A 25,120-nucleotide genomic window follows, 5' to 3' on the forward strand; every position below is an offset into this window, starting at 1 on the left:
ACTAAACCTGACTAACCTAAGGACATCACACACATCCAGGCCCGAGGCAGGATTCGAACCTGCGACCGTAGCAGCAGCGCGGTTTCGGACTGAAGCGCCTAGGACCGCTCGGCCACAACGGCCGGCTACCAAATTTCGCCGCACTGTCCTAACAGATACGTTCGACGTACGTGCCACATTGATTTACGCAATATTCCTCGTCTGTTAGCACCAACAACGCTAAGCAAACGTTGCTGCTCTCGGTCGTTAAGTGAAGGCCGTCGGCCTGCGTTGTCCGTGGTAGGGGGTAACGCCTTAAATTTGGTATTGTCGGCGCACTCTTGAGACTGTGGATTTCCGAGTATTGAATTTCTTAACGATTTCCGAAACGGAATTCCTTTGTGTCTAGCTACAACTACCAGTCCGCGTTCAAAGTCTGTTAATTCCCACGTGTGGCCATAATGACGTCGGAAAACGTTTTCATATGAATCACCTTAGTCCAAATGACACCGGCGCCAATGCACTGCTCTTTTACACCTTGTATGCGCTCTACTACCGTGAACAGTATATATGTATATCGCCATACTACGACTTTTGTTAAAAAGACTGCATTTTATACCGTGATGCAAGGGCAGAAGCACAAGTTGATGGGGATCTGCCCTGTGTTTTAGCTAACGATGAGACGTGTGTGTCTAGGGTTTTTAAGTTTTGGGTTGTGTCTGGACTCTGGCCTAAACTTTTAGGCTGGAGGTTTTAGTGTATTGCAGAGTGGCTGACTCCTCCCTTTTTTCTTTGCGGTCAGCCAGCCACTTCCATCTGCTACACTGTTTTAGCTCCCTCTACCATTTTCTTCCTGTGTTGTCCATGTTTTACTGCTGACACCCTGCTTCATCCCACGCTTCGGTGTGGGTGAGCAAATGTTTTTCAACGATTATTCCCCGTGTTTTATGTTCCGTTTTATATTACTGTTCTGAGTTTTTTCTTGACACCCGTCTCACTGTGTTACTGAACGGGCGCTGAAGACCTTGCTGTCGTGCGCCCAAAAACCCTACTACTACTACGACTACTACAATTTTTGTCACCTCAGTATATAACACCTACAACGTATTGTGTTGTAATATGATTTTTCTCTTTGCCAGTGCATGGCTACGTATAACCTAAGAATTATCATATGCACTTCAGTATACGGAATATTTACATGTGTTGTGACAAGTTATGTGTTGCCATTTAAATGAAATACATTTTCGTCGTAGTGGGTACCACAGTAACGAATTTATTAAAAGAAGATGGCATATCCCACTTTTGCTTTAATTCTCCAAAAATAGTATCTATATTCTTGGCCATTCTCAAGTGATCAATACAATACCTTTGAAAATGTCAAGCTATCAAGCTGTCAAACTAACATGGCAGCATTTGTGAACCAAAACGAAAACAAAACACAAATTTAAAGACTTTGCCACTGCAATATGCAAAGAGTAATTTTCTACAGCACGTAAATGTATTTAGAATATGTTTACATTCATATCATTACATTTATATTCATGGAGGTAATATAATATTTTCTCTTTTGTACAGAACCATAAAATTACCCGAGAAAGGCCTAGGAGGCTGAAACTACACTCATGCTCATAAATTAAGGATAATGCTGATACATGGTGAAACAACGCTCTGGTGGGCGGTTTGCGGGTTTAAATCATCTCGGGGTATGACGATGCGGTGCATTTGACCTGCGGTCGTCGCATGGTGGCGCTGGCAGCAGTCCACATACGCAGAGGGGTGTTGGTGCTTGTCAGATTACGGTGCAGCGAGTAAGTGTACAGACGTTTTCAGACGTGCTAATGGTGACTGTGTGTTGAAAATGGCTCAAAGAACACAAATTGATGACGTTATGGGGGGTAGAATACTAGGGCGACTGAAGGCTGGTCAAACACAGCAGGTCGTAACATGGGCCCTCCGTGTGCCACAAAGTGTGATCTCAAGATTATGGCAACGATTCCAGCAGACAGGAAACGTGTCCAGGCGCTACAGTACGGGACATCCACAGTGTACAACACCACAAGAAGACCGGTATCTCACCATCAGAGCCCGCAGACGGCCACGGAGTACTGCAGATAGCCTTGCTCGGGACCTTACTGCAGCCACTGGAACAGTTGTCTCCAGACACACAGTTTACAGACGACTGATCAGACACGGTTTATTCGCCAGGAGACCTGAAAGGTGCATTCCACTGACCCCTGGTCACAGGAGAGCCCGTAAAGCCTGGTGTCAAGAACACAGTACATGGTCATTGGAACAGTGTTCCCAGGTTATGTTCACGGACGAGTCCAGGTATAGTCTGAACAGTGATTCTCGCCGGGTTTTCATCTGGTGTGAACCAGGAACCAGATACCAACCCCTTAATGTCCTTGAAAGGGTTTGTATGGAGGTCGTGGTTTGATGGTGTGGGGTGGGATTATGATTGGTGCACGTACACCCCTGCATGTCTTTGACAGAGGAACTGTAACAGGTCAGGTGTATCGGGACGTCATTTTGCACCAGTATGTCCGCCTTTTCAGGGGTGCAATGGGTCCCACCTTCCTCCTGATTGATGATAACGCACGGCCCGACCGAGCTGCCATCATGGAGGGATACCTTGAAACAGAAGATATCAAGCGAATGGAGTGGCCTGCCTGTTCTCCAGACCTAAACTCCATCGAGCACGTCTTGGATGCTCTCTGTTGACGTAGCGCTGCACGTTTTCAAACCCCTACGATACTTCAGGAGCTCCGACAGGCACTGGTGCAAGAATGGGAGGCTACACCCCTGCAGATGCTCGACAACCTGATCCAGAGTATGCCAATCCCCTGTGCAGCCTGTGTACGTGTGCACGGTAATCATATCCCATATTGATGTTGGGGTACATGGGCAGGAAACAGTGGCGTTTTGTAGCACATGTATTTCGGGACAGTTTTCTCAACTTATCACCAATACCGTGGGCGTACAGATCTGTGTTGTGTGTCTTCCTTATGTGCCTATGCTATTAGCACAAGTATTGTGTAGTGCCACGTTGTGTGGCACCACATTCTGCAATTATCCTTAATTTATGAGAATGAGTGTAGTTGTGAACTAATAAAATTAATGCAGCAAACATTGTTGACCATTGGATACAGAGCATCTTCGTGCTAACAAAACCAGCCATGGTTGATGTGATCTGTGTGAACTGGGGAACACAACATCACCATTGGGGAACAAACATTGTTCCCTAGGATGGTTCTAATCAGCTAAGATGGTCTCATAACCCTTGGCATTAACACGATTTTGCAGAGTAACTATGGGTCCCATGGAATTTAACGATATGGTTGCCAAAATCATCGCCGACCCCCTTCATGTTTCACTCTATGGACGTAAACTCGGCCAGAAGTTGGAAACAGTGTACCATATAGTCCAGGTCTTATGACGTCGGCAGCACGTCTTCTTGTAACGGACGTTTGTATCATTGATGAGTGGTTTTGGAATTTCAGTTCGCCCTGCAATTCCCAGATTATGGAGCTCCCTTCGTGGTGTTTTGGTGATGACAGAGTTCGCGAGTGTGACATTCAGTTCAACAGTGACCTTCGCAGCTTTCCTCCTCGTATTTTTCGTCAAAATCCTCTTCAATTACCACGTGCCACGATCACTCAACACGCACTTTCGTCCCCTTTGTGAGTTAGTGGATGACGTTTTCCCTTTTCCGTGTATGTGGTATAAAACTTCGATACGGTGCTTCATTAAAAATGAAACACTTCGGCTACCTTCGTTACAGAAGCACATACTATGCGGGTGCCAACAACTAGCCCTCATTCGAATTCACTAAGCTCCGATATTACGCGCTCACAACCGCAAAGAACCACAACTGACGGTTGGAACATCTTGGGGACATTTTACAGGTACCGTTCGTGGTCAAGTACAACAGTGGAAGCTGAAGGCTTGGCTACCAATCCGCATTTGCGTTCATGCACGCATTTTTCGCTGTTTCCGTTTTTTCGACCAGCCTTATATACATGTTGGACTGTGGCTTTAGTGAGCTTGACTCCATTTTCTCGCGTGTATTGCCGAAATGTGCGTGGAGTTGACACTGTGCGCTCGTGATAATAAATCGCTCCCATGCGTCGTGGCGAAGTAGCTCTGTATGTGAACAGTCTGCGCTAGAGTATAGTCGCGTCTGCAAAGATTTTTCTTTTTATTTATTTGCTTTCGTAACGTGCCATTCAACTATCCAAATGGAGGAAAAGTTATATTTCAGTTGTGTTAGACAATTCATAGTAGACATTATTTTGAATCGTATCCAGATACATAGGCTTAACAAAGAACTGATTCGACATAAAACAAGTTTTACAATCAGAGTATACTAAAACGAGTAAACAAGACGAAAATGGAACACAGGATACACAGCAGTAGTATACTATAAAAAATCCTACTGCTAACACAAGAAGAAATGACAAATCACCATTGCTATGCATTTGGGATATTCCCAGTTCAATCAAGGTTAATGACTATATATCTAAATTAACAATTAAATGTTCTTTGTATGTCCTGTGAGAATTGTTTCAAAAACTGCGGGTCCAAGTCTGTAAGTACCATCTAGGCAGAACTTGAGAACAGTTAACAGAATCCAGAGTTGTACATTACAGCCACACATGCACAGGGTGTTCGGAAATTTCTGTCACACACTTTTAGGATTTATAGATGGAAGCGAGTACAGAATATTTTTTGAATAAGAACCTATGTCCGGAAACGTACCGTTTCCGTTCTACGACGGTTTCAGTTCAAATGTTAAACTCATCGACTTCTACGTAAGTCTGCAGCACGTGGTCTAGTGGTACAGAGGTGGTTGGCCTCTGTAATAAAAAACTGAATGGAATGATCAACAAACGATCTTGAACGGATGTCATGTGCGTTGGTTGCTGCCTCTGGATCACGAGGTCCCGGGTTCGATTCCCGGCCAGTTTGGGGATTTTCTCTGCCAGGGGACTGGATGTTTGTGTTACCCTCATCATTTCATCATCTTCATCATCATCATCATCATTCGTGACAGTGGCTAGACTGGACTATGAAAAAAAAATTGGCCTGTGAAAAAACAGGCACTTTGTACGGGCGCTGATGACCGCGCAGTTGAGCGCCCCACGAACCAAACATCATCATCATCATCATCATCATCATCATCATCATCATCATCATCATTTGTGACAGTGGCTAGACTGGACTATGAAAAAATAATTGGCCTGTGAAAAAACAGGCACTTTGTACGGGCGCTGATGACCGCGCAGTTGAGCGCCCCACAAACCAAACATCATCATCATCATCATCATCATCATCATCATCACTTTTACTTAAGTAGCCGAATTAGGCATGACGCAGTAAATTATTAGGTAACAGTTCGAGAGAAAGCATATCGAAAGATCGATTTATCACTTAAGAACTTTTGTTTGTATTAAACATTCCTACGTGTTTACATTATTCCAAAACAATAAAGAACCCAGCATATTGTATGTACAGAACTGTACTGACGTATTATGAGAGCGGCTACTGACATTATGAGAGCGGCTCGATGTGGCGACCACCAACGTTGTTGCAGACATTCTACCTACGAAGTATGTTCTGGTACACACTATCCATCCCACCTGCCGTCTCTTCAGTTGCTAGTCCAGCGCCCAGGCCGGCCGAAGTGGCCGAGTGGTTCTAGGCGCTTCAGTCTGGAGCCGCGCGAGCGCTACGGTCGCAGGTTCGAATCCTGCCTCGGGCATGGATGTGTCTGATGTTCTTAGGTTAGTTAGGTTTAAGTAGTTCTAAGTTCTAGGGGACTGATGACCTCAGAAGTTAAGTCCCATAGTGCTCAGAGCCATTTGAACCATTTTTTTCCAGCGCCCAAAACTCGTGCCAGCAGATCTTCCTCTCTACCTACAGGAGTCTCGTAAATTATGACATCGGGTGACCGTCTGATGTACTAAACGTCATCCAGTCTACCCTATTGCATACCAGGACAAGTAACTTTGACATTTTTCTCTTTCCCTCAATAGACGTGGACGCGTTACATACCTCAATTGAAACAGTCGTAGAACGAAAACGGTATGTTTCGGGACATGGGTTCCTGCTCAAAAAATTATGAACTCACTCCCCTCTACAAGTTCTAGAAATTTGTAGCGTTAATTTCCGTTTCCGAACACGCTGTAGATACATCAGTATTCAGACACGTACAGATAGGAGGTACATAATAAGTCAGCCAAGATGGACCCTGACAAGTGCAGCGGGCTTCGCGCGGCTTCTTTGAAACGTCCCCTTTGAACAATTTATACAAGACTGTGCTTAAACTGACACACAATGTTTTTAGCGCAACGCAATCTGACTTTCAAAAATCCCTGCAAAAGAATGGCCCTGAGTAACATTAAACTATACCTTTCACAAATCACTTACCTCACAAAAATCTTCGCTACTCAAGCTACTGCAATACAGCGAGCGCCACTACTGCCAGCTAAATAAAAGATTCAAACTATGGAAGGCACTAACTACTGATAGGGATAGTTAGCAAATGAAAGATATTAATAGAGAACAAACAATGTATTTACCTTGATATCATCATATATAAATATAGCAGTTCATGACAAATTTCAAAACTCCGCCATCTCTCTCCCCACATCCACCACTGCTGGCGGCTCACCTCCAACTGCGCAACGCTACGCGCTGTTAACAGCCAGCTGCCTAACACTACAATGGCGAGTATTACAACAATGCAAAGCAGCCACAGACTGCACACAGCACAGCCAGTGATTTTCATACAGAGGTGGCGTTACCAATAAAAAAACCTAAACAGCCTACTTACATCTTCACTCGTCTGCCTCAACCAATCATGTAATGCCTCAGTGCAGTCGCAGCCCTATAGACGTCTATTGTTTTCGCCTGCACCGAGTCGGCGCTTCGAAGTTGAAAGCTAACAACAGCGTTGCACGATGTCAGGGATCTTCTTTCGCCGACCCTAGTCCGCACCGCCGGCAGTACGCCGTGTGACCCCCGGGTGTGTTTTGCGCAGACGAGAGCGTGGGCGGCCTGGAGCCGAACACGGTGTCGCTGCGGCGCGAGGTGGCGGTGCTGGACGTGAACGACAACGCGCCCGCCTTCCACGGCCGGCCGTACGCGCTCAGCCTGCCCGAGACGACGCGCGGCGGCACCGTCGTCTTCGCCAACATCAGCCTCACCGACGCAGACCTCGGCCGCAACGCCGACATCGAGCTGGAGTGCGTCCGCGAGGCGGGCGACACCGACGACGCAGACGCCTGCGACACCTTCCACGTGTCCGCCGACAAGGTCTGTGTCTCCACTGCTGCGGCAGCCCCTACAGCAGTGGCCGTCAAACCTTTTGTTTAAGAGCCAATACTCACAGCAGGCCGCTGTGACCGAGCGGTTCTGGGCGCTTCAGTCCGGAACCTCACTGCTGCTACGGTCGCAGGTTCGAATCCTGCCTCGGGCATGGATGTGTGTGATGTCCTTAGGTTAGTTAGGTTTAAGTAGTTCTAAGTCTAGGGGACTGATGACCTCAGATGTTAAGTCCCATAGTGCTTAGAGCCATTTGAACCATTTGAACCTCGAGCCACACACGATGGGGACGGGGGGGGGGGGGGGGGACAATAATTTGGCCACTCCAAAATAAATACAATTTTCATCAAATCATTGTTACTGACAGAAGCTCACCACTTACACATTTCGAATCTACATACAAGATTTCGTAGTAAATATTTGTAAGTCAAAAAGAAACTAATATATTCGAACTACACAGATTTTTTTGAAAATTTACATAGTGACCAGTTTTCGGTACCTAAGCGGGTAGTGTGACCAATGCCAATGCAGCAAGTTCCATTGTTTTTGCTCTGATTTCTGAACACATTTTACCGAGCGAGGTGGCGCAGTGGTTAAACACTGGACTCGCATTCGGGAGGACCACGGTTCAATCCCGCGTCCGGCCATCCTGATTTAGGTCTTCCGTGATTTCCCTAAATCGCTCCAGGCCAATGCCGGGATGGTTCCTTTCAAAGGGCTCGGCCGACTTCCTTCCCCGTCCTTCCCTAATCCGATGGGACCGATGACCTCGCTGTCTGGTCTCCTTCCCCAAAACAACCCAACCTGAACACATTTTCTGTTCGTGTTCATAGCCTAGTATATGAAACAATATCAAGCGGCTGCAACAGTCTGTTTTCAATCGGACTTTCGTGTTAGGCCAAATATAACGGAACAGAGATGATTTCACAGAATTTAACTTACTTGATTCAAAAATTGTGACAGAGGGATAAACTGGCGGATGATAGTTCTGTATAAAAGTTAATTTCATCTGTTTTACAATGCACATTTTCTAACTTTTACTGGGGTCAAGGCCTTGGCCACTTTTCTCGACGAGTAATGTGCCCACTTTTCCTGATCGGATGCGAGGTCTGCATAAGCAGTCTACACAAGAAATTATCAAACTGAAGTAAATAACAAAGGACTACAACTGTAGTGCAAAATACATTGTTTAGACATTGATATTCTAAAAAAAAGTTATTACTCTCCACACAGAGGAGACAAAAACAAAAAAGTTTTTCAAAAAAAAAAAAACACGTTTTCTCTCTCAATCTCACTGACAACAACGGCGATGTATATTTTCCGCACCTTCCCCGGCTGATTTCACTGTTAATTCGTAACCTACATATGTATGTATTAAACCGGGACCTAGAAACGACGGAGAAGCTTCGTCCCGTCGTAGCCCTCTGTGGTTCACAACCCCACAACGGACGACAACAGTCCACCCACCCCACCACTGCCCCACACCGAACCCAGGGTTATTGAGCGGTTCAGCCCCCAGTGGATCCCCCCGGGAACATCTCATACCAGACGAGTGTAACCCCAAATGTTTGCCTGGAAGAATAATTATGGTGTATGCGTATGTCCAAACCGTGTTTGCGCAGCAGTCGCCGACTCAGTGTAACTGAGGCGCAATGAGGGGAACCCGTCCGCATTCGTCGAAGTAGATGGAAAACCGCCTTAAAAACCATCCACTGGCTGGCTGCCATAACGGACCTCGACACTAATCCACCGGGCGGATTCGTGCCGGGGACCGGCACGGCACGCTTTCCCGCTTGGGAAGCAGCGCTCTAGACCGCGCGGCTAGCCGGCTGGGCTGACCTACATAAGTTAGTGTGATGAATTAATTAATAGTCATAATTGCAATATCAGACACGAACACAAATGTTTACTAAATGTTTTGAATGTCATTTTTCTTTTACTCGTCGCTTTGTATTGCAACAGCCCTAATTTGATTTCAGATTACTCGTTACAAACATGTACCATGTTGGAAATTGATTGTCATCTGTAATGCGCACTCACGAATCGATGTTACTTCCGTTTTAAATTTATACTACAACAGCTGATGAGTGCTAGTTGCGCACGCTCGTTGACAGCATTGGAAGACAAACAATAAAATATCCCGCATCGCACTTCCGTTTACCCCGCAGTGGCTGCGCTGGATATCACTCTGCCCCTGACGTAAGCGACAAACTCACGTCCATTAAAATTAAGCACATCCTAAAATATTACTGTTTCTGTAAGTATTTTTGTTTGTTATTGAGCAAGAAAATACACTCTTAAGGAAATATTGAAGTTATTTGATATTTTTTGGTTCTGCTGTTAGCTGCTAGAAGCATATTATTATAAAATACGGCTGAGAACAGAAGCCCACACGAACTCTTTCAACTGAAATGTCAAACGGTCTTAAAAACAGCTCAAAAGCAGATGTAAGATTGGCAGTGACCTCAAACGCCTAGGAAGTCTTTCCTGTAATTCTTTTAACGTCCCAATGGATTGTTCAAAATTCACGTCTTCTTTAACGCCAATGAACTTTAAAGGCAAGTGTGTGGTGCTCCTTGTCAGAAGTCGTCCCTTCCACGATGCGATTTCCTTTTTAAACGCATCGACTTTTATTACGAAATCACAAATAAGCTACTTCTCACCTTGCAATGTCTTACTGAGGGCAGTCTACAGTCAACTCTGTTTAAAATACAAGGTTTGCAATTCATTCCGGTTGGATCTTCTAATTTTCTTACTTGCCTTCCGTTTTCCTTCAGAAATTCAGCAATAGCGGAGCTTCAATCCAAAACTCGTTCCAGGCATTTACTTTGCAGTAATGCATTAACATCTCCAAACTCTTTGTTGACTTCCATAAAAAACTGTTGCAACTGACGATGTGACAATGCGTGCAACTATTCGCACCAGCAATTCCATCACCTGCTCCATGCCTGCATATTGATTTACAGAAAAATGGATGACTTGCAAACCGCCTGTCTATCGTTATAATTTCTAACTGCTTCATTGTCAACCAAATCTCTAAATTTTATCTGCATAACGTTATAATGCCGTTCCATAGCAAATTGGCGGTACTCGTCGACCATGCAACCAGGGGCGGTGTCACAGCCCCCCCCCCTCTCCCCACCCTCAATGGAGTATCGTATTACACTGGATAAAATTACTTCAGAAATCAGCGAATATACTACTTCAACACATTCAATCATTTTTTAATAATTATGTGGCAGTATAGGTTGCAATGTATTTCAAACACATTTTAACAAAAGAATAAGAGTGGCAAATAGCTTATTATCTAAAACAGTAGATATGATTTAACTTAAAATGGGCGTCTTATTATTTATCAACATACACTGAATGTATATTAATGTACCGTTTACAATAATCAAGAAAGCTAAATATGCCGAGTATGTCAACCACTAATTACATTGCAGACCCCAGACAAAAACTTCGAACAGGCACACACATTCTGTAGACACCTATTTACCCTGAACGCAAAAACAGTTACCAGAAACTACTTTAAGCAATGCCACATTTTACCAGTTTGTGGTGGAGGATCCTAACTCTCATTTTGTTAAGCGATATTCCATTCCCCCAGACCCCTGAATTTATTTTCATGATTGGTAATGCGTGCCCGCATCGAAATGCGGTGGTGGAGGAGCTCCTAGGACAAGAGGATATTTGGCGAATGGACTGGCCTTCAGAGTTCCCCGACTTAAATGCCATCGAGCGCGTGGGGCATGGTTTGGGAGAGTATTTCAGCACGTCCACATGTACCAGCTATCATCCAGCAACTGTCAACCGCGCTGATAGAATAATGGAAAGCCCTACCACTAGAATTACTTACCAACCCTGTGGGCAACATGGGAGCCCATTGGAGAGCATGCATTGCCGTCCGTAGTGATCATAAATCTTATTAAAAACCATGCTCGAGCTTTCTAATTTCCAAGGGACCATCATGAATCACGATGACTTCAGTGTCTTTATTGTCTTTGAAGAAAAGTCTTATTCTTTTCGTTTCATTGCGTATTCCAAATGATTCAAATGGCTCTAAGCACTATGGGACTTAACATCTGAGGTCATCAGTCCCCTAGACTTAGATCTACTTAAACCTAACTAACCTAAGGACATCACACACATCCATGCCCGAGGCAGGATTCGAACCTGCGACCATGGCAGCCGCATGGTTCCGGACTGAAGAACCTAGGCCGGCTGCTGGTGGCCGAGCGGTTTTAGTCGCAGGTTCGAATCCTGTCTCAGGTATGGATGTGTGTGATGTCCTTAGGTTAGTTAGGTTTAAGTAGTTCTAAGTTCTAGGGGACTGATGCCCTGAGATGTTAAGTCCCATAGTGCTCAAAGCCATTTGAACCATTTGAAGAGCCTAGAACCACTCAACTACAACGGCCGGCCATTGCGTATTTCTTTCAGTTACATTCTGTACGATACTGCAGCAGTTCTTTCTGTGTATGTCCAAGTTTCAGTGATCTAAATTACTTGGCAGTGGCAAATTTTGCGAAAGTTGCCTTCATCCTCAAGTTTTCTACACCACTGTATACTACATAAGTGAAGCAGAGACGAATGGCGACCAGTGTAGTGGCGATACAGACCGTAAATGAGGATGTGGACTAACATAAGGCGACTTTGAGGAAGAGCAGATTGTTATGCCCCGGCGCTTGGGACCGAGCTTGTCGGAAAAAGTCAAGCTGTCAGCTGTTCGCCTGGTACTGTCGTGACGATCTATGGATAGCGGTTGAGAGAACGTGAAGCCACGAATAGGCGACAAGATGCCTCGTCACAGAACGTCGCAGTCGGAAGCTTATCCGCTCTGTAAAAAGAGGCGGCGATACGTGGCAGCTCTGACGATAGGGTACGGTGCTGGCGTAACCACAAGTGTTTCAGAGAACACCGCTCTGCACACATTGTTGAACATGAGACTCCTCACCAGACGACTCCTATCTGTTCCCCCGGTGATCCAACGACATCGTCAGTTGCAATTACTTCGGACACATGGTCATCGAGATTAAACAGTGGATCAATGGCAATGTATTGCTTGGCTCGATGAATGACGTTTCTTGTTAATACACTCCTGGAAATGGAAAAAAGAACACATTGACACCGGTGTGTCAGACCCACCATACTTGCTCCGGACACTGCGAGAGGGCTGTACGAGCAATGATCACACGCACGGCACAGCGGACACACCAGGAACTGCGGTGTTGGCCGTCGAATGGCGCTAGCTGCGCAGCATTTGTGCACCGCCGCCGTCAGTGTCAGCCAGTTTGCCGTGGCATACGGAGCTCCATCGCAGTCTTTAACACTGGTAGCATGCCGCGACAGCGTGGACGTGAACCGTATGTGCAGTTGACGGACTTTGAGCGAGGGCGTATAGTGGGCATACGGGAGGCCGGGTGGACGTACCGCCGAATTGCTCAAAACGTGGGGCGTGAGGTCTCCACAGTACATCGATGTTGTCGCCAGTGGTCGGCGGAAGGTGCACGTGCCCGTCGACCTGGGACCGGACCGCAGCGACGCACGGATGCACGCCAAGACCGTAGGATCCTACGCAGTGCCGTAGGGGACCGCACCGCCACTTCCCAGCAAATTAGGGACACTGTTGCTCCTGGGGTATCGGCGAGGACCATTCGCAACCGTCTCCATGAAGCTGGGCTACGGTCCCGCACACCGTTAGGCCGTCTTCCGCTCATGCCCCAGCATCGTGCAGCCCGCCTCCAGTGGTGTCGCGACAGGTGTGAATGGAGGGACGAATGGAGACGTGTCGTCTTCAGCGATGAGAGTCGCTTCTGCCTTGGTGCCAATGATGGTCGTATGCGTGTTTGGCGCCGTGCAGGTGAGCGCCACAATCAGGACTGCATACGACCGAGGCACACAGGGCCAACACCCGGCATCATGGTGTGGGGAGCGATCTCCTACACTGGCCGTACACCACTGGTGATCGTCGAGGGGACACTGAATAGTGCACGGTACATCCAAACCGTCATCGAACCCATCGTTCTACCATTCCTAGACCGGCAAGGGAACTTGCTGTTCCAACAGGACAATGCACGTCCGCATGTATCCCGTGCCACCCAACGTGCTCTAGAAGGTGTAAGTCAACTACCCTGGCCAGCAAGATCTCCGGATCTGTCCCCCATTGAGCATGTTTGGGACTGGATGAAGCGTCGTCTCACGCGGTCTGCACGTCCAGCACGAACGCTGGTCCAACTGAGGAGCCAGGTGGAAATGGCATGGCAAGCCGTTCCACAGGACTACATCCAGCATCTCTACGATCGTCTCCATGGGAGAATAGCAGCCTGCATTGCTGCGAAAGGTGGATATACACTGTACTAGTGCCGACATTGTGCATGCTCTGTTGCCTGTGTCTATGTGTCTGTGGTTCTGTCAGTGTGATCATGTGATGTATCTGACCCCAGGAATGTGTCAATAAAGTTTCCCCTTCCTGGGACAATGAATTCACGGTGTTCTTATTTCAATTTCCAGGAGTGTACATGTCGAAGGTACTGTCCGGATATGCCCTCATCCAGGTGAATGTCTCGTCGAACATACATCACTAACGCAGGCAAAGTGGTGGTGGGGGAGGGGGGGGGGGGGCAGTATTAAGGTATGGAGGACATTCACTCGGGCTCCCATGGGAACTGTGGTAGTAATCGAAGGCGCAAAGGCAGCTGTTGACTACGTGAACATTGTGCGTACCACCTGTATTCATTCATGCTTGATGTCTCCCACGATGGTATATTCTAGGAGGATACAACAAATACCACCGTTATACGTTAGCAAAAGATCTTGCTGAAAACCCAATAAAATTCCGGCCCCACGTAAAATCGCTAAGTGGGTCTAATGCATCTATCCAGTCACCCGTTGAGCAGCCTGGTGCGGCAGTGAAGATAGCAAAAGTAAAGCCAAAGTTTTAAATTTCGCATTTAAGAAATCAGTAATGTAGGAAAAGATAGATTGCTACTTACCGTAAAGATGACACATTACTTTGCAGACAGGCGCGATTAAATGACATCTTTCGGCTACGGCCTTCGTTAGAAGAAGAAAGAAAACCGCACACCAGTCATTCACACAATCACACCTCACCCAGACGTGACCGCCAGGTCCGGCAGGACCTGCCAGGCCGCGCGGGATTAGCCGAGCGGTCTTGTGCGCTGCAGTCATGGACTGTAAGGCTGGTCCCGGCGGAGGTTCGAGCCCTCCCTCGGGCATGGGTGTGTGTGTTCGTCCTTAGGATAATTTAGGTTCAGTAGTGTGTAAGCTTAGGGACTGGCGACTGCAGCAGTTAAGTCCCATAAGATTTCACACACATTTGAACATTTTTTGAACCTGCCAGTTAGCGGTCCTGTGTGCGTGAGGTATGATTGTTTGTGTGAATGAATGGTGTATACTTCTGTCTTTTTGACGAAGGCTGTAGCCGAAAGCTTACGTATAAATGTCTTTTAATTCTGCCTGTCTGCAACTTAACATGTCACTTTTACGGTATGTAGCAATCTATCTTTTCGTACAGTGCTGGTATTCCTAAGTGGAGTTTCCATTGTTTGATTTTGCATTTCAAATCGTTCATGCAGGTGAATCGTACAAGACTCTCGTACGGAGGACTATGTCCTGATGGAATCCCAATTAAGTTTTACAAAGAGTACTCTACAGCATTGGCCCCTTACGTAGCTTGTACTTATGGCGAATTTCTTGCCCAGCCTGAAGTTCCAAGCAACTGGCAAAAAGCGCAGGTGACTCATGTGTCTAAAAATCTAAAAAAGGTTAAGGAAAGGATTCGCAAAATTACAGACTAAAGTCCTTCAGATCGATTTGTTGCAGAATCCTTGAACATATTCTCATTTCGAATACAATAAATCTTTTTGAGACTGAAAAGCTGATGTCCACGAATGAACACGGTTTTAGAAAGCATCGCTCGTGCGAAACTCATTTTTCCATTTTTCTTACGTGGTATACTGCGAACTATGGATGAAGGGCAACAAGCGGATTCCATATTCCTACACTCCCGTAAAGCGTTCGACGCGGTACCTCACAGCCTACTGTTAACGGAGGTACAAGCATAGGGAACAGGTTCCCAGATATGCGATTTGCTCAAGGGCTTCGTAAGTAACAGAATCCAGTATGTTGTCCTTGACAGCGAGTGTTCGTCAGAGACAAGATTATCGTCAGGAGTGGCCCAGGGAAGAACAGCTGTTCTTTTCAACATACATAAATGACCTGGCTGACAAGGTGAGCATCATCTGCGGTTGTTTGGTGATGAAGCTATAGTGAACGTGAAGGTGTCGACGTTGAGTGACTGTAGTAGGACACAAGATAGACAAATTTTCTATTTCGTTTGATGAGTGGCAGCTAGCTCTAAATGGAGAAAAATGTAAATTAATGCAGATGAGTAAGAAAAACAAGTACATAATGTTTGAGTACAGCGCTAGTAATGTGCTTTTTGTCACAGTTACGTCGATTAAATATCTAGGGGTAATGTTGCATGGAAATATCAAAAGGAATGAGCATGCAAGGATTGTAGTAGGAAAGACGAATGATCGACTTCGATTTATTGGGAAAGCAGACCACATACAGGACACTACAACGACCCATTGTTGAGTTCTCTTCGAGTGTTTGTGATTCGCACCCAGGTCGAATTAAAGGAAGACGTCGAAGCAATTCATAGGCGTCCTGCTAGATTTGTTACCGGTAGATTCGAATAATACGCTAGTATTACGGAGATGCTTCGGCAACTCAAATGGGAATCACTGGAGAGAAGGTGACGTCATTTTCGAGGAGCACTACTGAGAAAATTTAGAGAACCGGCACTTGAGACTGCCTGCAGAAGCCGCCAACGTAGATTTCGCGTAAGCATCACGAAAATAACCTTAGAGAGACTAGGGCTCGTGCCGAGGCATGCAAACAGTCGTTTTTCCCTCGCTCTGTTTGCGAGTGGAACAGGAAAGGAAATGACTACTGGTGGTACAGGGTACATACCGCCACGCACTAAACGGTGGCTTATGGAGTATGTAAAAAAATGGTTCAAATGGGTCTGAGCACTATGGGACTTAACATCTGAGGTCATCAGTCCCCTAGAACTTAGAACTACTTAAACCTAACTAACCTAAGGACATCACACACATCCATGCCCGAGGCAGGATTCGAACCTGCGAGCGTAGCAGTGGCGCGGTTCCGGACTGAGCGCCTAGAACCGCTCGGCCACCGCGGCTGGCATGGAGTATGTATGTAGATGTACGTAACTGCCCGTGTCACAAGAGCAGATCGTACTACAGTGGTTTGAGGAGCGTGAGAGTGAACTCGTGTTGATACTTTGCCTACCGAAGTGGCCTCATCTGAACCGTGTAGGACACTTCTGGGAAGCTGTTGGGCGCCGCGCCAGCTAGGCAGACTAGTGGTCCTAATTTACGGAAACGTAGACGTTTGGTGCCACACGAGGGTGCCCCATACCCAGGAGGCAAAGTGAGGCCGTCTCTCCTCCCCCATCCCCCCCCCCCCCTTCCCCGTCCCAGCTCTAGCTCTTAAGGAAAAAATAGTGTAGTCACGACTTCTTCTTTCAAGAAAATGACTTAAACATCGGTATTACGTAGGTTAACAGGGTCTGAACTGGAACTTTTTTTATGGTTACTTTCAAGTCGCCATTCGTCTTCGAAAATATTAAAAATACTTCATACCCCCAGGTCCAGACCAACCCCTCCCCCATCCTTGGTGCCACATAATCCAGCAACCTACCAAGCACTGTCGACTGCATATGCCTACCACGCAGAACTACTGTTGTATTGCGATTCAAAGACAGAAAAACTTGCTATTAGCAAATGTTCTTTATGTTTGCGCTCATGTGTGTGTGTGTGTGTGTGTGTGTGTGTGTGTGTGTGTGTGTGTGTGTGTGCGCGCGCGCGCATATATACAGGGTGATTCAAAAAGAATACCACAACTTTAGGAATTTAAAACTCTGCAACGACAAAAGGCAGAGCTAAGGACTATCTGTCGGCGAATTAAGGGAGCTATAAAGTTTCATTTAGTTGTACATTTGTTCGCTTGAGGCGCTGTTGACTAGGCGTCAGCGTCAGTTGATGCTAAGATGGCTACCGCTCAACAGAAAGCTTTTTGTGTTATTGAGTACGGCAGAAGTGAATCGACGACAGTTGTTCAGCGTGCATTTCGAACGAAGTATGGTGTTAAACCTCCTGATAGGTGGTGTATTAAACGTTGGTATAAACAGTTTACAGAGAATGGGTGTTTGTGCAAAGGGAAAAGTTCTGGACGGCCGAGAACGAGTGATGAAAATGTAGCACGCATCCATCAAGCATTTGTTCGCAGCCCAGGAAAATCGACTCGCAGAGCTAGCAGAAGGCTGCAAATTCCACAATCAACTGTATGGAGAGTCCTACGAAAAAGGTTAGTTATGAAACCTTATCGTCTGAAATTGGTTCAAGCACTGTCTGAAGCTGCCGCCTGGCAGCCCGTGACAGAGCACTTCATCACTGGCCTCCAAGAAGACCTGATCTTACCCCCTGCGATTTTTTCTTATGGGGGTATGTTAAGGATATGGTGTTTCGGCCACCTTTCCCAGCCACCATTGATGATTTGAAACGAGAAATAACAGCAGCTGTCCAAACTGTTACGCCTGATATGCTACAGAGAGTGTGGAACGAGTTGGAGTATCGGGTTGATATTGCTCGAGTGTCTGGAGGGGGCCATATTGAACATCTCTGAACTGATTTGAAACGAGAAATAACAGCAGCTATCCAAACTGTTACGCCTGATATGCTACAGAGAGTGTGGAACGAGTTGGAGTATCGGGTTGATATTGCTCGAGTGTCTGGAGGGGGCCATATTGAACATCTCTGAACTGATTTGAAACGAGAAATAACAGCAGCTATCTAAACTGTTACGCCTAATATGCTACAGAGAGTGTGGAACGAGTTGGAGTATCGGGTTGATATTGCTCGAGTGTCTGGAGGGGGCCATATTGAACATCTCTGAACTTGTTTTTGAGTGAAAAAAAAACCTTTTTAAATACTCTTTGTTATGATGTATAACAGAAGGTTATATTATGTTTCTTTCATTAAATACACATTTTTAAAGTTGTGGTATTCTTTTTGAATCACCCTGTATATTTTCTTTGTATCTGATCCTCCACTTTTGGCCAAGAGTGCTCTGCTTATATGTGTTTTAGAGCTGCGTTATTGAGTACAAGTATAGTGGAGGGCTGGTAACTGACGCAGGGTTTGCCGACAGGTTGGCGAAGGCCACTTCGAGGGCCAGCTGCGGCTGGCGCGGCCGCTGGACTTCGAGCGGCGCTCCGCCTACAGCGTGCGCATGCGCGCAACGGACCGCGCAGACGACCCCGCCAAGAGGATGAGCGCCACCGCCAGAGTGGCCGTCGCAGTCATCGACGTGCAGGATCAGCCGCCCGCCTTCCTGGGCGCGCCCTACTCCGCCGCCGTACCCGAGAACTCGCCCCCGGTGAGTCTCACCTTGTCGCTACACGACACTATCGTACGGTATCTTCCAGTCAGGTACCGCCAACTGAACAAAGTTGCCACGATGGAGAACGTTGATGACTATTCCGCGAAATTTCGGGCGAACTGCCCGATGTCAGTAACTTGCTACCACGATATTTCGGCGGGCTTCTTGCTTTTTTCCAATGTATTTTGGCGAAAGTACACGGAATTCGCATATGTAAGACCACTTCGGCGCATGCGTGGTGAACCCAGTCGTCACTACACATGCGCTATTCTTGCTGCAAGTCCGTGCGTTGCTGTGAGCTCCCTCCATGGTGAGAGCTCTCCTTATGCGCGGTGAAATCGCAGAGTGATGCCAACTACTCAGGGCACCAAATTTTTCTCTGACAGTATCACTATTCCATGCATTACCTAACTGAAAACCGCCAACCCGATTGATGCAAAATATCCTGGCAACAAGTTACGGTTCATTCGGCAGTTCGCCCGAAATATCATGGAAGCGTAAAAGCCCAGAAAGTTTTTAATTTGAGTACGTTGTAGGCGTTTGAAAACGATTTCCTTGGCGCTCTGTCAAGTTCCTAAAATAACCAGCAGAGGCGCCACTTTTTCATCACATGCGGAAGGCATCCAACAATAACGCTTTTGCGCGTTCCTAGCATTGTCACTTGTTTACAGGCAGTTAACGATGTTACTGCCTTTATCTTGGAGGATATGGTTTGTGTACTAGTCCGTACGAGGGTCTCGCCCTACCCATTCTTTCAAATGTGAGTACAAACCACTTGTTTTGGATCCTAAAGGATGTAATTTCCTTTCAGAATCGCTGTTCGATGTACTGTATATTATGTTGCATTTAGGTTTCATAATATCACTTGATAATATTGCACCAGGAAACATGATGGAAACGGGACAGCTTTGCCAACCTACAATTTCGTGATTTTCTCAGCTTTTTCCGTACTTGTTTCAGATCGTGTGTTTTTTGTTATATTTTACATTTTGTCAAAATGCCGAAAAACCAAAATGCAACTAAAGAAAAATGCCCCCATTCAAAGAAACCACTGCCATACTGCAGTCAGCAATGATGAGGAGCTTCGAAGAGAGGCTCAGACAAGTATATGTCAGTTCTGTGGAGATGGAGGGTTGAAGGTCTTGTACTTTTGAACACCTCAAAGAGAGAAAGTTTTTTTGTTTTCCAAGCATGACTGGTGAACCATTGCGAAATGTACAAGACGTTATATGTGTAAGTGACGTTACTTACAATGAAACCTGGAGTGATTTGCCTTTTATGACAAAAATATCAGGGTTTTCTTTTAAGGCCGAAGTTTGTTAATTTAAAACTGCCTCTCTTAATACACATAACTTTCTAATAAAGAGTTTTCGTAGTGTAAAGAACTTTTTCTGAGGTATTTTAAGTGAGTTACACTTGTTTTAATAAAGTTAGCAAAACTGCCCCATTCCATATTTACCGCTCACCCCTAAAAACAAAACTTACTAAACTCATAGCACTTATACATTTGTTTAAACATTTTATATTTCATAATTATGATAGATGTTGTGTAATTAAAACAGGGTACAACAGTACTTCGCATTCGAGCCCGAGATGGAGACATTGGTGCACCAAGGCCTATACTGTTGGAGCTACAAGGTGACCAACTCAAACATTTCCGTCTGGAGCCAGTGGGTGGGCTACAGTCTGGAGAAGCTGATCTTGTTACTTCTGACATTCCCCTTGACAGAGAACATCCAGATATGTTGCAGAGTGGAGGCATATATACTTTCCTTGTCAAGGTTAGTAGTCTAAAAGTAGCATTCTTGAACAAATAATGAGTTTTTTACCATAATTGATTCAGTGCGTGTTTGTCATGGTATGGCCGATCCTATTCCCAGATCTACTGAATGAGAGCTATCACAGTGGCATCTTCTATGTCCAGAATTCAACACATTCAAATTTGCTGTAAGATCACTAATAATGGTACTTAGAAAGAAATGGTTGCTTCTCAATTATCAGTCTGTTACATAGGTGTTGTGTATTGTAACCAGGTAGCAGAATATTTATGTAATCCCTCTGATAATTACCAAGTGCAAACAGTAACAAGCAAGACATACAGTGCTGGAAAAATATTACTGCAAGCACCTATAAGATGCAAGCAATGCATGATGAACTGTTATCCCTCAATTACTACCAGCCATGACATGAAGTCATACACAGTGGCTCCCCACACAATGATAGTGGATCATTCCGTATCAAGTCACTGATACTTTGATGGGTTCTAAGGTGACCATTTCAAAATCTAATCACATTTGGTAGATGGAAACCTACCAACAGTATAATAGTAAAACTGCCAAATATCACTGTTCGAATTCCAACCATTTTTGATAAATTCAGGTTTGAAAACATATGGGTGTGTACCCAGTCATTAATCAGGCACCAGTTTTCCTATTTTCCTAGTGTGTAGGTCACTAAGCTGATATAATGTATAAAAAATAGGATACATCATTCAGATTTTATACGAAGAAGTTTAGAAGCACACTTTTCCTATGCTGTGCTGTAAATTTGTGATTTTTTGAAAAGCATATCTTTGCTCAGGGAAACAACAGAGACCTCATCTTGTGCACTGTAGCTCTTTAAGCCTAATATTAAGTATAAATAAGAATGAGAAACATTTGCCATTGCAATTAGTAGTTCTTTCCTTCACTTAAGGACTGTTCCATTGTTAAAAAAAACGTCAAAGAGCGAGAACTTCGAAGTCCTGGGTGGATACATAGACAATTGGATCTTAATGTGGTTTTTTGCTGAGATGTTTAAATGATGTGATACCAATCTTAGATGCAACAAAGAATATCCTAACTAACTTTACTCATTGGCAAAGAATAAAATACAAAAATCACTTACAAATGCCATCCAGATTAAACACTAGAGATTAATCAGGATAAATCAGTATACAAAGAAGTGGGACACAGAAGTACTAAGGAATGATGAGATATGCTTGAAGTTCTCTAAGGCTGTAGGTACAGCAATAAGGAATAGCTCAGTAGACAGTGCAGTTGAAGAGGAATGGGCACCACTAAAAAGGGCCATCACAGAACTTGGAAAGAAAAACATAGGTACAAAGAAGATAACTGTAAAGAAACCATGGGTAACAGAAGAAATACTTCAGTTGATCGATGAAAGGAGGAAGTACAAAAATGTTCTGGGAAACTCAGGAATACAAGTCACTGAGGAATGAAATAAATAGGAAATGCAGGGAAGCTAAGATGAAATGGGTGCAAGAAAACTGCAAAGAAATTGAAAAAGAAATGACTGTCGGAAAGACAGACATGGCACACAGGGATCCAATTGAAATCAGAATTTAAAAGAGCTTTGTTGGACTTACAGTCAAATAAGGTAGAAGGGATCGATAACATTCCATCAGAATTTCTAAATGGGGGAGGTGGCAACAAAACGACTATTCACATTGGTGTGTAGAATGTATGAGTCTGGTGACACACCATCTGACTTTCAGAAAAGAGCTTACAACTGTGAGAATGTTCTCTGAATCAGCTTAACGGCTCATGCATCCAAATGGCTGAGAAGAACAATAAATAGAAGAATGGAAACGAAAATTGAGGATGTGCTAGATGATGATCAGTTTGGCTTTAGAAAAGGTGAATGTACCAGAGAGGCAATTCTGACGTTTGGTTGACAATGGAAGCAAAACAAAAGAAAAATCAAGATACATTCATAAGATTTGTTGACCCATAAAAAGTGTTCAACAGTGTAAAATGGTGCAAGATGTTTGAAATTCTGAGAAAAATAGAGCTAAGTTCTAGGGAAAGATGGGTAATATACAAAATGTACAAGAGCCAAGAGGGAATAATAAGAGTGGATGATCAAGAACAAAGTGCTCAAATTAAAAAGTGTGTAAGACAGGGACGTAATCTCTCACCCCTACTGTTCAATCTGTTCATCAAAGAAGCAATGGAAATGGAAATGCCGTGTGGCTATGGCCTCCTGTCGGGTAAGCCGTTTGCCTGGTGCAAGTCTTTCGAGTTGACACCACTTCGTCGACTTGCATGTCGGTAGGGATAAATTATGATGATAAGGATAACACAACACCCAGTCCCTGAGCGGAGAAAATCTCTGACACAGCCAGGAATCGAACCAGGGCCATGAGGTATGACAGTCCGTCGCACTGACCACTCAGCTAATAGGGCCGACGAAGAAGCAATGATGGAAATAAAAGAAAGGTTCAGGAATGGAATTAGAATTCAAGGTGAAAGGATATCAATGATACGATTCACTGATGACATTGCTATCTTGAGTGAAAGTGAAGAAGAATTACATGATCTGCTGAATGGAATGAACAATCTAGTGAGTATATAACATGAATTGAGAGTAAATTAAAGAAAGATGAAAGTAATGAGAAGCAGCAGAAATGCAAACAGTGAGAAACTTAACATCAGGATTGCTAGTCATGAAGCAGATGAATTCAAGTAACATCAGGATTGCTAGTCATGAAGCAGATGAATTCAAGTGATGGTCATGAAGCAGATGAAGTTAACGAATTCTGCTGCCTAGACAGCAAAATAACCAAAGACAGACAGAGCAAGGAGAACATCAAAAGCAGACGAGCAATGGCAAAAAAGGCATTCCTGGCCAGGAGAAGTCTACTAGTATCAGACATAGGCCTTAATTTGGGGAAGAAATTTCTGAGGTATGTTAGTGAAACATGGACAGTGGGAAAACTGGAACAGAAGAGAATCAAATCATTTGAGATGTGGTGCTACAGATGAATGTTGAAAATTAGGCGGTCTGACGGGGTAAGGAATGAGGAGATTCTGCTCAGAATCAGAGAGGAAAGGAATATGTTGAAAACACTGATAAGAAGGGACAAGATTATAGGACATCTGTTAAGACACGAGGGAATGACTTCCATGGTACTACAGGGAGATGTAGAGGGCAAAAACTGTAGAGGGCGACAGAGATTGGAATACATCCACTAAATAATAGAGGACATACGTTGCAAGTGCTACTCTGAGATGAAGAGGTTGGCACAGGAGAGGAATTCGTGGTGGACTGCATCAAACCAGTCAGAAGACTGATGACCCAAAATCATGGAATGTTTCGTGGCAGCTCTTTCAGATTAACTAGAACAAGTCTTTTCTGCATGTGAACCATCTTCTTATTTACCGTGATGGAAATGATCTCCCCTTTCTTGAATGAAGTCTTGAAAAAAATCATTTTTGTTTATGTCTTGTTTCACAATTTCAGGTAACATCCTTTGACCACTCTTGTGTTCTAGAGCAGCAATTACACCACTACTCTCTTTAACTTTTCTTACTTCATTTACTATGTGCTCTGTGACACCAACAATAGATGTTACTCTGACAATAGTGCATAAAGATGGAGCAAGTGATAGAACTTGAATCTGTTCACTGTGATAAATGTTACATTTCTGTGTGAGAAGCTCTACTGCATCAGAAAAATGATTGCACTGTACAAATGGGTAGTCCATAAACACAGGGCATTAATATGTTCTTTGTTTCTTTGCGGATCAAATCGTTTGAAGGTTACTTAGAACACAGGTACAGTACAGAGAGTACAGCTCCAGGAACACAGTCGTATCATGCATTTCAGGTCACTGCTAGTAACACTCCTATAATGAGGAGACTTCCAACAGATGCAGATAGGAGTACTCTTGCTATGGAAACTCGTTAAAATGCTTTGTGGAAGCAGCTGCTAGTCAGGCAGTATGTGGCTTTCCAATACGATGGAAACTTCCCATGCATCACATGAATTTAAAGACGTTGAGATTTATTGCATGTCCCTTCCTGAATCACAATTCCTTTCATGGCCCAAGAGGAATGATGCTGTTTGGATCTTTGTCTCCAATATTATGTGTAAGGTGGATGTCCCATCTTTACAAAGTCTCTGTTAGCTGTTGTACAAATTTGACAATAAGTGCTATGACTTTTAAATGAACTCATTTTGTTTTTTGATCAAGATGTCAAGGAAAGCAAAGTCGTATGCAAGATGGAAGAGTTTCAAAAATACAGTTTCTTTCTTTATAATTGAATTTGATTATGAACCTATTCTTTGCAGAATATTTATATCTACTTATACTGGCAGCGCCTGATATGTGACGGTATGCTCTGGTAATCTGTATCAGTACCTCTGACAGAAAAAATCAGAACCACAGATTGTGAGATATGGTATGATAGAACTATTTACCAGTACAAAATGTTGTATTTGTACTTTTAAAATGTGCAGAAAAGCATTAAAACAGCATTTTAAGGAGCCTAAATTTCAAAAACACCACTCCCCATATTCTCACAGTACTGGAACCTTCTTT

The 25,120-nt window shown here is 44.6% G+C and overlaps 1 protein-coding gene across 2 annotated transcripts in view; it reads left to right on the forward strand.

Moving 5' to 3' along the window:
- LOC126418750 (cadherin-23) overlaps positions 1–25,120 on the forward strand; it is a 392,502-nt gene that overhangs the window by 224,483 nt on the left and 142,899 nt on the right. For both annotated transcript variants that reach the window (XM_050085675.1, XM_050085676.1), the window contains exons 4-6: positions 7,022–7,296; positions 18,565–18,792; positions 20,358–20,576. In XM_050085675.1, coding sequence (XP_049941632.1) covers positions 7,022–7,296; positions 18,565–18,792; positions 20,358–20,576 — 722 coding nt within the window. The remainder of the gene's footprint in view (positions 1–7,021; positions 7,297–18,564; positions 18,793–20,357; positions 20,577–25,120) is intronic.

The sequence above is a fragment of the Schistocerca serialis genome, chromosome 9, assembly GCF_023864345.2.
Source record: "Schistocerca serialis cubense isolate TAMUIC-IGC-003099 chromosome 9, iqSchSeri2.2, whole genome shotgun sequence".
NCBI classification, from domain to species: domain Eukaryota; kingdom Metazoa; phylum Arthropoda; class Insecta; order Orthoptera; family Acrididae; genus Schistocerca; species Schistocerca serialis.